Raw genomic sequence first — 14,163 nt, 5'->3', positions numbered from 1 at the left:
AGTAGCCACAAAAACCTCTCCTCCAGGGACAGGCTGGTCAGAGCATATAGTCTTGGGTGCAGTCTCTGAGTGGGGAGCCAGTATGACTATGATTCTGCCAAACACTTGGCTTAAAGATCAAGAGTTAACCCAAAAAGGTTTTTCTATACCTCAGGAAGAGATAAACACCCCTTCCTCTATGATTACAAAGCAATCAATGCCTACTGCATGAAAACTCAATGAAATGCTTATCAATCTGCCTTTCCTGCTAGATGGAAAGTCATTTGAGAAAAGGAAGTACAACCAAGTCCCAACAGAGCACCTGGCATGTAACTTATGATCATTCACAGCTTGCTGATTTTTTAAGTGGTTAATGAGCTAATAGCAGTGAAAGCTTTCTTTGACAAGCCAACAACATGTTTAGACCACAAGTTCCTTAACCATCTATGGGCTTCCCAGAGCCATGGAAATGACATGAAGAATGGAACCTGTTTTTTCAGCCCACTTTAGAATCCTAAATTTCAGTTCCAACTAGAAACTATCTTTATGTCGTCTCATTTCCATTAGTGGAGATGAACTCTCCAAGTCCCAAGATATGTCAGACAAGTCTAAAAATGATTTGCCTCCCAGGAACCTGAGAACTTTTCTCATACACATTATAGAAGTACGCTATGCAATGTCTTGAGCTTAATGGTTTAAATGTTCCTTAAAATTTGCATTGACAATTCCGAGTGAATGAACATTTGGCATGTAAAAAAAAAAAAATGAAACCATGAAAATTCAGTTAGAATTGGAATACATAGGAGTTAGCAAGAAATGCAAATCATGGTGGCCCAAAGATCACCATCAAGACCCCTGAGATAGTATGAAAATGACTGGAACTTAGAGCAGGGTAGTTCTTGGTGGAACATCAGATGCTCTGTGTAGAGGTCAAAGCACTTAGACCTACATTCCTTTACCACATTGTGTAGATTCTTTAGGTGCACGTAGGGACATCAAGGCACAGAGAAATGAAGTTATTGACTCAGAGCCTCACAGAAAGATATGCATGTCCTGAGAATGAGTCCCTGTCTACTCTTCCATATCATTTAGATCTGAAAGAGACCTGGAAATCATATAAGAAAGCACCTCTCAGACTTTAACACAGCAACAAATCACTTAGACATCTTGTTAAAAGAAAGTGTCTAATTTAGCAGGTCTGTAAGGTGCATTTCTAATAAGATTCAGTTAATGCTGATGCTACTGATCCTCAGACCATACTCTGAGTACTAAAAATCTAGTTCAGTAGCTTTAAACGATGATTGTGCAATAAAATTACCTTTTTTAAAAAATTAATAATAATTCTGATGCCTGGGCCCCACTCCCAGAGATTCTGGTTCATTGGACTAAAGATTAGCTCAGACATCAGTAAATTTTTTTTAAGAGTCTCAGAGAATTTTCTAGTTTTCAGCCAGGGTTGCAAACCACTGCTCAAGGCCAACCTTTTTAATTAACTGATAAAGCAACTGATAGAGTTTAAATTAAATCAAATTCAGCTTGTCAGTCCAACACAGCTTCTCAGTCAAATACAGAGCTGGTCCCGACATCCTGAAATCAAACTTATAATTCAGTACTTAAGTTTCATTTCTTCAAATAGGAATTTTCCAGTTCTTTAGAAATATTTCCCTCTCTAGTTTCCATTGCTCTTTCCTATTTGTAAACACACACACACACACACACACACACACACACACACATTGCTGGCTGTTTCCTCTCTCCTTAATGCTGCTCTGTCCCCTGTGGTTCATGAGTCTGTTTACACCAAAGACACAATGGGCAACATTCTGAATACCTTATCAGCTGAGCCAGAGCCCCACAGAACCAGGAGTGCTGCCAAATTCATAGTGATCAGGTGAAAAACACTTGCTCTGTTTCTCTGACATGTTGTCACTTAACTAAATTTTATGCACACACACAAAAATCCAAAGCCATACTGCTATCAAAGCAAATAGCTCTCTTAAACTTCATTTCAATATCTGCTTGTGTTTTCATCCCTTTCAGAGTTGGGTTAGGGCTGGTGCCTTGCAGGAAGTATCTTATCTTCACCTGAAACTCAACTGGCCTGCTAGAAGCCTTCCATCTGATACAGAACCAAAGGGAGAGAGCTGAGTCAGTTCCTCCTAGGGAAGGGCTGGGTAGAGGTGCACAGACTGGGGTACATGTTTAGAAAACTTCGAATGGCTCACCCTCAAATATTCTAGCAGCTTCCTCAGGTCATGTCACTCTATGTGGTCAGTCTTCCCTGGGCAATGCCTGTCTTCATCATACCACAGACTGCAACGGGCAGAATGGGAGCATTTGGGTCAAAAGCTCTTCCTGCTTCCATCTTGTTTGGGGTGGTAACTGTTTTCAGTGAGCATTCTTAGGAACAGTATTGATTTTATTCACTCCTGATCTCACCCCTCCCCCACAACACACACACACACACACACACACACACACACACACGCATGCACACACACACACACTTTGCTGGATAATATTCCTGGGTCATGGTTGGGTGGTGAAAAGGAAGGTCACGGAATTTCTCATCTCAGCAGTCAACCAACCACACAGTCATGCTCTGAAGCAAGAACAAACCCAGATCCAGACATACTACTTCTTCGCATAGACACATCTGACTTCAGATAATGTCCACCATCCCTCTACTTCTGATCCCATGCAGTAAGCCCATCATCGTGAGGTGGTTCCACCCATTTCTCACTCTTTCTAGGACTGGTTGAGTAAGTTCATATAGACATAGGAGGTAGGATGCTCTACCACATTCTCCATTCCAGCTTAAGCATACATGGCACCCATCATTTGGAACCATATTTGGCTCTCACATTTCACTCAGAATCCTTCCTGGGAAGTGAGAAAATCAAAACATGCTTATCTGTTGGGAATATGGAAGAGATGAATAAGGAATCTACCCTTCTGTGAACCCTCTCTCCACATTTCTTCTGACAGCATTAGTGGTGTACTACAATGTTGAGAGGGGGCAGAAGGAAAGAAGGGTTTTGCAGTGTTGAGGGTGGTGCTGAAATTATTTTAACATCAGCAGAATTAATCTCTTTCTATGTGTCTTTTAGACGTCACATAATCTAACTTTTGGCACCATGACAAGACTAGCATTTCCTCAGGGTTTTTATGTCAGTTTGCTCTTTGTCCTGATGGCATGTGACCATCCTGGGAGGCAACAGAACATGAAGGCAGGGACACTGCAGGGTAATATTTGACTATTCAGAATACTTCATTTCCTTTAGACTGCATGCTCCTAGAAAATACAAATAATTGTCTATTTTTACAGCAGTAAATCAAATGGGAATCCCATGGAAGATAGCCTGGTTCAATTGAGGCGTCATTTTACATGGGAATTGCTAATTGAAGATGCTTAAATGCCTGATTTAGAAAACAGGGTCTGAATGAGTTCCCAGATTTGCTGGTCAGTGAGTCAAGTCTATAACCTGAAAATAAATTCAAACTTTTAAATTTACATTTGTCCAGCTACTGGCAATCACAAGAGAGGTATGTGTTTCACACGTATTGCTGGACATTTATTCATATCTAAGAAAGTGAAAATGTATGGGGGACAGACAAAGTGAGGGAAAAACCTGTTTAGGATGTGCAAGCTGACAATGACATAAACACTTTAAAGCAGCCTTTAAGTGTTTGCTGTGTGGTGTGCAATGCAATCTTCTCCTTTTTCTAAAATATTTTCTCCAAAAATATTGAGTAAAGTTAACAACTTGATAAACTAACAGTCTCTGTGTATATTTTATTGGTGAAATTTTAAAAGATTCTTTTTTCTGTGTGTTCTATGCTTGAGTGGAAGTAGAAAAACACAGAGGCAACTTATGTAGCAGTAGAAGGCCTGAGGCTAGGAAGCCTATGGGAACATAAACTCCACCAAGAATTTTTTAAAATACTGGGGAGGATTTACTTGTAAAAGCCATGGAATTATAAGGTTGACTTATGCTACCTTGATCCCTGAGAGCTGGAGCTGAGCAGTGGCCGAGAGTAGAGGAGTCTGGGTGGCTCATTCAGATGACCCCTGGGGAATACAGATGTGACACCCATTTCAACTTTGCTGATATTAATCAAAGAGCAGATTTATTAGATTTAACCAGAAGAAAGCCACTAGAGCAGGAACAGTCTTTTCCTTGTAAACAAGGTCTGACTAAAGCCATAACAATATGCATGCTGAAATGTTTAATCTGCTAATTGTACTGACTGCCTTCTTACACAGCAACAAAAAATAAGATAAGTTGATGGCTGGATAGAGAAACTAACGGATGAATAGATATGCAATAAAGTAAATATAGTAAAATGTTAACTGTAGATTCTAGGTGGTGAGTATATTAGTGTTGGAAAATTCTCTGAACTCTGTTTAACAATTTTCGTAATAAAATGTTAGGATAAAAAAGTGAAAAGGCAGTATCTAAAAAGTAAATCAAAATGAGGCAAATGAACCAAAATATATATGGGATAAAAGATAAAGCCACATAGAGACGAAGTATTCCAAGTGGTTTGTTTAATACATTAAAATTAGAAGGATATATTTTATGCATTAAAAAAACAGCAAAAAACCAAAATCTTAAACTCTACTCAGCAATCATTCTGAATGTGTTTTGTTGATTTTGTTATTTTGGGACTATTGTTATTATACTGTGGAACAGATCAGATGTGTGCTGCTATCACTTAGAAAAGAGTTCAGTTAGTACTGGAGGAGTCACAAGATGGCTTCCCTGAGGCTAAGACAGCTTTCAGAGTTTACTGTGATCGGTTAACTTGTTTTCTCAGAGTGCTTTCTAACTGAATAACCTGCTTTTCTCCTTGCTACCGCTACCGTTTTAACTTGCTTCAGGAGAAAAGATACACAGATGTAGGTTCAACTAGGTTAAGTAAAAATCTTGTAAACTTAAACGTGTAAGATGAAATTATAATATATATATTTTTTATATTTAAAATATACGCACACTACCAGTGTTACTTTCCTGGGTTTGATATTGTACCACACTTACATTAGATGTTGCTATCGGGGGTTGGGGGTTGGGTGAAAAGCACACAAGACTCTTTCTGCAACTTCCTATGAGTCAATAATTGTTTCACAATAAACCTGAGATGGAAAAGAGGAAAATCTGTTTGACTTGCTTCAGGAGAAAAGATACACAGATGTACGTGCAACTAGATTAAGTAAAAATCTTATAAATTTAAATAGTGTAAGATGAAATCATAATATATTTTATCTTTAAAATATACACACAGTACCAGTGTTATTTTCCTGGTTTTGATATTTGACTACAGTTACATTAGATGTTGCTGTTGCGGGTTGAGGGTTGAGTGAAAAGTTCCAAATACCTAATCAGCCCAAGTCAGAGCCCCACAGAAGCAGGACCACTGCCAAATTCACAGCAATGACAAGATAAACATTTTGTCTGCTTCTCTGCCTTCTATCTAGTGCATTAGAAAGTTACAAACCTAACTGCTTTTCTCCACAAGAATTCCAAAGATGTCTTGCTCCCAAAAAAGAGAGGTTTTCTCATTCATTTATTTCAGTGTTTGCCTACAATCTGAACGTTTGTCAGAATACATGGATAAACCTGTATTATTCATTACATCTTATGAATTTAAAATTCAGAAATTTTTATTTGTACAGCACTTTCTAACCAGTTCAGGATGTCACTTAATTAGAAGGAGGTTTTCATATTTCATTGAAGTTTCCTTCTATATGTAGGAGGCTAACTAAAAATGAGGCTGCCACCCTCAATTCTTCCTTCTCTGCACACTCTTCCAGAGCCAAGCCACCAACCTCCATGATAAGCAACAGTGGAGTAAAGCTTTCCTTTAGGGAGGGAGGCAGATCTGGTTCCAACACCCTTGCCAGTCACTGGGTTTTTGCAGCACTAAGAACACCTCTCAACATGATCCTAGGTCCACAGTCATTGGTAATCTGGTTTCATACAACTCAGTACTCGCCTGGAAACCCCATAAGACACAACCTCTCAATGAATAGGAGCAAATTTGGGTTAAGACTCAGTTCAGTGATTTGCAGAATTTTATATTGTAAAAAGAATAATTTCTGTTTCCAGATTAGTAAACAGAGGCACTGATCGGGGGTATGATGTTGGCAAGTTCACACAGCTGATTTTCACAGGTCTCCCTGGCTATGCATTCAGTGGAGTCTGCATTACCAGGATTTCTTGGCCCCCAGGTTTCTACAAGGTCTCATAGACTCTGCGAGAGGGATTAACACATCAGTAAACCTGCTTTTTCCCAGCATCTTTTCCAGGAGCTTTCAAAACAGAGCAAAGAAAACAATACTGTTTAAGTTTCGTTTTCCACAACTCTGCCTACTTTAATTTCACTTTCTACTTTCAGTTTTCATTTTGGTTTCCAATTTATCTTTGCAACAACACACCCAGGGGTTTCCTCGTTAGCTACTGTTCATTTCCTTTATATAGCCCTGTCCTGGGGCTTCGATTTATCTGAAAGTCCACCAGACTGGACAGATCTCAGAGGAGCCCATCCAGCTGAACAAAACACTGCAGAACTGCTGCCTAATTCACAGCAACCATGAGGTAAGGGTTTCTCTGCTTCTCTGCCTTTCTGTGTGACGTTTCTGAAAAACACATTAATCGTATTAACTTAAGAGACTTAGTTTCAGTGATGTTATGTTCTTACTCTTCTATTTGAACATCTGCTTTGGACAGAGAGAGAGAGAGAGTGTGTGTGTGTGTGTGTGGGTGTTCACACGCATGCATGTTCATACACACAAACTGTTTTATTAATTCAGGCATTTTTATTTTTGTTAGCATCTCCCTGAGGAAGCTTAGGTCGTGTGAAAGCCCAAGGAAGGGGAGGGAACTGAGAAGGGAGGCAGAGAGAAAATGACCCCAATCTCTGAAGTTATTTTCCACCGAAATCCCTTCTGTCTGACTGTATGGAAGGAAGGGACAGTTTGTCTGGATATTTTGCTTTCTGCTGGCTCCTCACCGGAAGAAGCAGGAGGACCCACAGAGCTGTGTGAGCCACAGTCGCGGGGATCTCTCAGTGGTCCTGAGGGAAACACTGCTGGGGGTGTAGCAGGAGAAGCTCACTGCTGAGAGAACAAGACCTTTCTCTGTTGGCTTCTGGTCTCACTATCTGCACTGTCAGGCTCCTATGTCAGGCCTTCTCCATCTGACTGGATTTAAGATTTGCAGATCACCCCTCCCCTGGGGAAGCCAGGTGGCCTGCAGATCCTTAATATCCTCCTGCCCACAAGGCTTGGCTGGAGTTCTGTGCTTGGGAACACCCACATCTTCCTCAGCTAAAGGGCATAAGGTGAACATTTGTGTATTATCCAAACTGAATCTTGATTCAAATAACCCTTGATATCAGCAGATCAAAAAAACGTTAATTAACAGTGACCTGCAAATTTCCCTTCAGTGCTCCAGTGGGCAAAATTTTGAAGTGGCAACAGTTCCAGAAAGTGCATAATTATGGGCCTATTATCAACCCTTCACTCCTTTAGTCCACAGACAGATAAGAGTGGATTACCACAGATAATTAAGAAAATAATAATAATAACAATAACAATAATAATATAAAAATAGATATCACTTCCTGAATGCTTATCAGGTGCCAGTCTGGCTCTCAAATATTTTATGTAAATTATTACATTTAATCTCAAAAGAAACCCACGAGGCAGGTACTCCTAATACTCTTATTCTGCAATAACAAACCTTAAATTTAGAAAAGTAAGATCACACAGATAAGTTGCAGAGCTGAGACATGAACCAGAGTCTCTATTCAATGATACCTTATTTAACCTTTAAACCAATGTTTCTTAAAGGATACCAGTAGAGGTTCATAAGATCATTTCAGATGGGATAGTAATTAGCTTTTATGTTTCAATGCTTTTGTGTTTACTACAAATTCTAGAAATATATATATATATATATATATATATATATATATACACATATATATATATATGTAAAATTTGTAGAATTTATATTCAGGCTAGTAATATGATTTTTATTGTGATAAAATATGTGTAAGATAAAATTTACCATTTTAACTATTTTTAAGTATACAATTTTGTGGTATTTAGTACATTCCTAATATTGTGGAACCATCTCCACCATCTACGTCAAGAACATTTTCATCACTATGGGAGGAAACCCCATGCTTATTAAGCAATCACTCCTACTCACCCCTCACCCCAGGCCCTGGCAACCATTAATCTGCTTTCTGTCTCTATGGATTTGCCTACTGTGGATATTTCATATAAATGGATGCATACAACACACGGCCTTTTGTGACTAGCTCATTTCACTTAGCGTAATATCTTTAAGGTTTTTTCATGCTGAAGCATGTGTCAAAATGTCCTTTCATTTTAAGGCTGAATAATATTCCATTGTATGTATAGACAACATTTTACTTATCCATTCATCCACTGATGAATATTTGGGTTATAACCACCTTTTGGCTATTGTGAATAATGCTGCTAAGAATATAAGTATACAAATATCTATTCAAGTCCCTGCTTTTATTTATTTTGGGTATATACTCAGAAGTGGAACTGCTGAATTGTATGGTAATTCTGTGTTTAAATTTTTTGAGGAATCACCACCATTTTCTACAGCAGCTGCCCCATTTTACATTCTCACTAACAATGTACAAAGGTTTTAATTTCTCCAAATCTTCGACAACACTTGTTATTTTCGGTGTTTTTGAAAACAGCCATCCTAATAGGTGTGAAGAGGTATCTCATTGTGGTTTTGATTTGCATCTCATTAATGACTGGTGATTCTGAACATCTTTTCATGTACTTACTAGGCCACCTGTATATTTTCTTTAGGGAAATGTTTATTCAACACCTTTGCCCACTTTTTAATCAGTTGTTTATTTTTTTGTTGTTGAGTTGTAGGAGTTGCTTACATAGCCTGGATATTAATCTCTTACCAGGTACATGATCTGCAAATATTTTCTCTCATTCTGTGGGTTGTCTCTTCATTCTACTGATAGTGCCCTTTGACACACAAATGTTTTTAATTTTGATGAGGTTCAATTTATTTATTTTTACTTTTGCTGCCTGTGCTTTTGGTGTCATACCCAAGAAACTGTTGCCAAATCCAATGTCAGGGAGCTTTTTCCCCATGTTTTCTTCTCAGATTTTTATAGTTTTAGGTCTTACATTTATATCTTTGATACATTTTGGCTTCATTTTTCTGTATATAATATAAGGTATTTGTATATGAATATTCAATTTTCCCAGCACCATTTGTTGAAAACACTGACCTTTCTGCATTAAGTGGTGTTGGCACATGTGTCAAAAATCATTTGACCATTGTTATGGACTGAATTGTGCCCCACCCCTTCAAAATTCATATGTGGAAGCCCTAACCTCCAATGCAACTATGGAGATAGGGCCTGTAAGGAACAAAGGTTCAGTAAGGTCATAAGGATGGGGCCTTAATCTGACAGGGCTGGTGTCCTTGTAAGAAGAAGAAAAGCACTGTCTGTCTCTCCATCCACCACAGAGGAAGGATTGTGCAGATGCCAGGAAGAGAGCTCTTGTCAGGAAGAGAATCAGTGAGCACCTTGATCTGGAACTTCTAGCCTCTGAAACTGTGAGAAAATACATTTCTGCTGTTTAGGCCACCCATTCCATGGTACCTTGCTATGGTACCCCTAGCTGACTAACACAACCATATATGTGAGGGTTCATTTCTGGGCTCTCTAGTCTATTCCATTTGTCTATGTATATCTTTATGACAGGACCACAGTGTTTAGATTACTGCAGCTTTGTAGCAAGTTTTGAAATCAGAAGGTGTGAAACCTTTAATTTTGCTCCTTTTCAGGATCATTTTGTGCATGCGTTGGTGGTATAGTGGTGAGCATAGCTGCCTTCCAAGATCATTTGGCTATTTGAGACCCCTTGAGATTCTATATGAATTTTCAGATGGATTCTTCTATTTTTGTGAAAAAAAAATCATTGGGATTTTGATAGGGATTGCACTGAATCTGCAGATTGCTTTGGGTAATACTGACATCTTAATAATATTAAGTCTCCCAATCCATGAACATAGGATTCCTTTCCCTTTGTTTGTGTCTTTTTAAAATTTCTTTCAGCAATGGTTTGTAGTTTTCAGTGCACAAGTCTTTCACCTACTACCCAGTTTTAAGACTGATTATATACAGTAAGCAAGACTATATGGTATTAGTGGAGGGAAAAACACATAGATCAGTAGAACAGAGTAAGGAACCCAGAAATAATCCCACACAAGCACAGCCAACTGATTTTTGACAAAGGTGCAAAAGCAATTCAATGAAGGACAATTAGTCTTCAACAAATGGTGCTGGAGCAATTGGAGATCACAGGCCAAAAAATGAGCCACTGACCTAATCTTGCATACATTATGCAAAAATTAACTCAAAATGCATCACAGACTTATATGTAAAATTATAAAACTTGTAGAAGAAAACATAGAGGAGAAGATCTTCAGGAATTAGGGCCTGGTGAAGAGTTCCTGGACATGATACCAAACACGTGATCAATAAGAGGGAAAAAAATCAATAAATTACACTTCATCAAAAGTAAAAACTTTTGCTTTTCAAAAGACCATTAGTAAAGGATAAAAAGACAAGCTACACACTTAGAGAAAATACTTGAAAACCACATACCTCACAAAGGACTCATATCTAGACTCTATAAAGAATTCTTCAAACCCAACAATTAAAAACAAACAATCTAATCAGAAAATAGGCAAAGGATATGAAGATATATTTTACCAGAGAGGATATGTGGATGGCAAATAAACACACAAAAAGATGTTCAACAACACTAGCCATTAGGAAAATGAAAATTAAGACCACAAGGAGGTATCTCTACATGTCTATTAAAAGAGCTAACACTTTTTTTTTAAGTGAAAATATCAAATTCTGGTAAGAATGCAAAGAACTGGATCATTCATACATTACTAGTAGGATTGAAAAATGATACAGTCACTCTGGAAAACAGTTTGGCAGTTTCTTAGCAACATAAACACACACTTACCATACGACCAAGCAATTCCACTCCTGGGCATTTATCCCAGGGAAATGAAAATTTATGTCCATGCAAAGGTCTGTACACAGGTGTTCACAGCATCTTTATTTGCCATAAGCCAAAATCAGAAACAACTGAAATGTCCTACAATAGATGAATAGTTAAACTGTGGTACTCCCATACCATGGAATATGACCCTGCAATAGCAAGGAATGAACTATTGATAAAACTTAACTTAGATGGATGTCAAAATCAATACGATGAGTGAAAGAAGGCAATCTCAAAAGATTACATAATATATGATTCCACGTACAAGACATTCTTGAAATGGCAAAATTATATAGATGAACATATTAGTAGTTACCAGAGGCTAGGAATGTTTGGAGACGGAGGCAGGCAACAGTTTTGACTGTAAAGAAATAGTATGAAGATGTCTGTGATGATGGGGTAGTTCTCTAACCTGATCAAGGTGATGGGTCCGTGGATTTACTTATGTGATAAAGTGACACAGAACTATACACATGTTGTATCACTGTCAGTTTCTTGGTTTTGATATTGTACTATAGTTGGGAAAGAAACAATATTTGGGAGAAACTAGGTGAAGGATACATTGGACTTCTGTAGTATCTTTGCAAATTTTTGTGAATCTATAATTATTTCCAAATAATAAGTGGAAAAGGAGTGGTAAAATATTATCTCACGTAGGTGGTCTTAATTTGTTACATGATCTGCAGACAAAGGTTCTGAGGTCAATAACATTTCCTAAGGCTGGACTCTGCCCTAATTATAGTAATAGGAAAATAGGAAACTCTTGTATAGCGTGAAACATATATGCTCTAAGTGCTTATTAATCCTCACCAATCCTCACCAGTGATAAGTCTATTATCATCCCCACTTTACAAAGGCGGCTCTGAAGCACAGAGAGACTGCATAGCCAGAGAGTGCTAGAGCGAGCGTATGGAGCCAAGCAAACTGCATTCAAAGGCCATGCGGATCTCAGAAATATAGGCACTCTAAGGAAAATCAAAGCAGGCGTGCTCTTTTCAAAGCTAAGCTCTAAATATGAGGCGTTTTTATCTGGCTTCTTTCTACTGGCGGCTTGTCACCTAACAAAGAAAACCTGCTTTTGTTTTTACAGTAAGAATGCTGATGAGGATCAGATCAAGGATAGGCTGGAACAGCTGAGATGTCACTTTACATGGGAGTTGGTCATTATAGACACAGAAATACCGGATTTAGAAACCAGAGTCTTGGAGGAGATTAAGTTCCTAGACACCAAATACAAGGTGGGAATATATAACCTACTGGCCTACGTGAAACACCTGGGAGGCCAGAATGAGGAAGCCCTGAAGAGCCTGAAAGAAGCTGAGGACTCAACCCAGCAAGAAGATGGCGGCCAATCAGACGTGAGAAGCCTGGTTACCTGGGGCAACTATGCCTGGCTGTATTACCGAATGGGCCAACAGGCAGAAGCCCAGATTTACCTGGACAAGGTGAAGAACACTTGCAGGAAGCTTGCAAATCCCTCCAGCTACAGAATGGAGTGTCCTCAGATGGACTGTGAGGAAGGATGGGCCTTGCTGAAATGTGGAGGAAAGAATTATGAACGAGCCAAAGTCTGCTTTGAAAAGGCTCTGGCAGTGGAGCCTGAAAACCCCGAATTCAGCACTGGGTATGCCATCACTGTCTATCGCCTGGACGGCTTTAACAGACCACAACATTTCAGTGAATTCTGTCTGAACGCCCTAAAACAAGCTGTCAGGCTAAATCCAAAAGATGCATATATTAAGGCTCTCCTTGCCCTGAAGCTTCAAGATGCGGGACAAGAAGCTGCAGGAGAAGAGTACATTAAAGAAGCACTGACCAGCACCTCCTCAGAGATCTATGTCTTTCGACATGCCGCCAAGTTTTACCGAAGGAAAGGCTCTCTGGATGATGCTCTTAAGTTCTCAGAATTGGCCTTAAGTGGAACACCCTCCTCTGCCTTCCTGCATCACCAGATAGGGCTTTGCTACAAGTCAAAAATGATCCAAATAAAGAAAGCTGCAAAAAACTGGCAGCCTAAAGGACAGGATAAGGAAAACTTCAACAGACAAATAAACTTAGCCAAACATCATTTTGAACTTGCTGTGAAACAAAAGCCCACATTTGAGATTGCTTATATAAACCTGGCAGAAACGTATGCAGAAGCAGGTGAGTACAGAAAAGCTGAAGATGCTTTTCAAAAAGTGTTATCCTTGAAAACACTCGACGAAGACATGCTGCAACAAGTACATTCCCACTACGGCCGATTTCTGGAATTTCATAAAAAATCTGAAGTTGATGCAATCAGCCATTATTTAAAAGCACTGAAAATAGAAAAGGCATCATTTGAAAGGAACAAAAGCATCACTGCTTTGGGGAAACTGGCTTCAAAGAAACTTCGAAGAAACGCATCAGATATAGAAAGCTTGAGCATCCTTGGGCTCACCCACAAATTGAAAGGAGAAATGAATGAAGCTCTGGAGTATTATGAGCAGGCCCTGAGGCTGGCTCTTGACTCAGAGAACTCTGTGGGACATGTTCTCTAGGCACTGAAATATGGACCACTCTCACATTTCATTTGATTTTAGGTCAATATGTCTAGTCATCTTCTCTGCTTGCTGCTTTCAGAAACATATTATGTAATTCAGTGTAATGATGTAATTTTTGAACAATTACTCAAAGCTGATAAAACATTAGTTGTATTCAGGAAATAGTGAAACAGAATATATGTGTCTGTGTGCAAGAGAGAGAGAGGAAGAGAGAGAACTCTTTCTCTGTGACTGTTATATAGTAGGAGAAACAGCTTGTTGAGTAGATTTATAGCAAATAAAGCACTGGACTTAACAGAAAATAAAATGTTTAATTCACTCATTTTAATTTCTTATTTATTTATTTTTAATTTGGGGGGATAATTAGGTTTACTTATTTATTTATTTATTCTTTTTTTTTTTAGAGGAGATACTGGAATTGAACGCAGGACCTTGTGTGTGCTAAGCATGCGCTCTACCACTTGAGCTATACCCTCCCCTCTAATTCATTCATTTTATCAACGAATAATTTTCAGTGCTAGATACCAAAAATACTGTGGTAATGTAGGGGAAGGA

At 38.7% G+C, this 14,163-nt stretch overlaps 1 protein-coding gene and 1 long non-coding RNA gene across 2 annotated transcripts in view; one reads left to right on the top strand and one right to left on the bottom strand.

Moving 5' to 3' along the window:
- The window catches only part of LOC116667138, a 72,685-nt gene that overhangs the window by 53,710 nt on the left and 4,812 nt on the right, over positions 1 to 14,163 (bottom strand). The gene's annotated exons all lie outside the window — the stretch shown is intronic.
- LOC102519027 (interferon-induced protein with tetratricopeptide repeats 1) lies at positions 6,375 to 13,930 on the top strand. The gene is made up of 2 exons (XM_006188000.3): positions 6,375 to 6,578; positions 12,174 to 13,930. The coding sequence occupies exons 1-2, from the start codon at positions 6,574 to 6,576 to the stop codon at positions 13,603 to 13,605; spliced, it is 1,437 nt and encodes a 478-aa protein (XP_006188062.1). The 5' UTR covers positions 6,375 to 6,573; the 3' UTR covers positions 13,606 to 13,930.

Source organism: Camelus ferus, chromosome 11 (assembly GCF_009834535.1).
Source record: "Camelus ferus isolate YT-003-E chromosome 11, BCGSAC_Cfer_1.0, whole genome shotgun sequence".
In the NCBI taxonomy this organism is placed as follows: domain Eukaryota; kingdom Metazoa; phylum Chordata; class Mammalia; order Artiodactyla; family Camelidae; genus Camelus; species Camelus ferus.
This window is presented reverse-complemented; position numbering and strand designations above follow the sequence as displayed.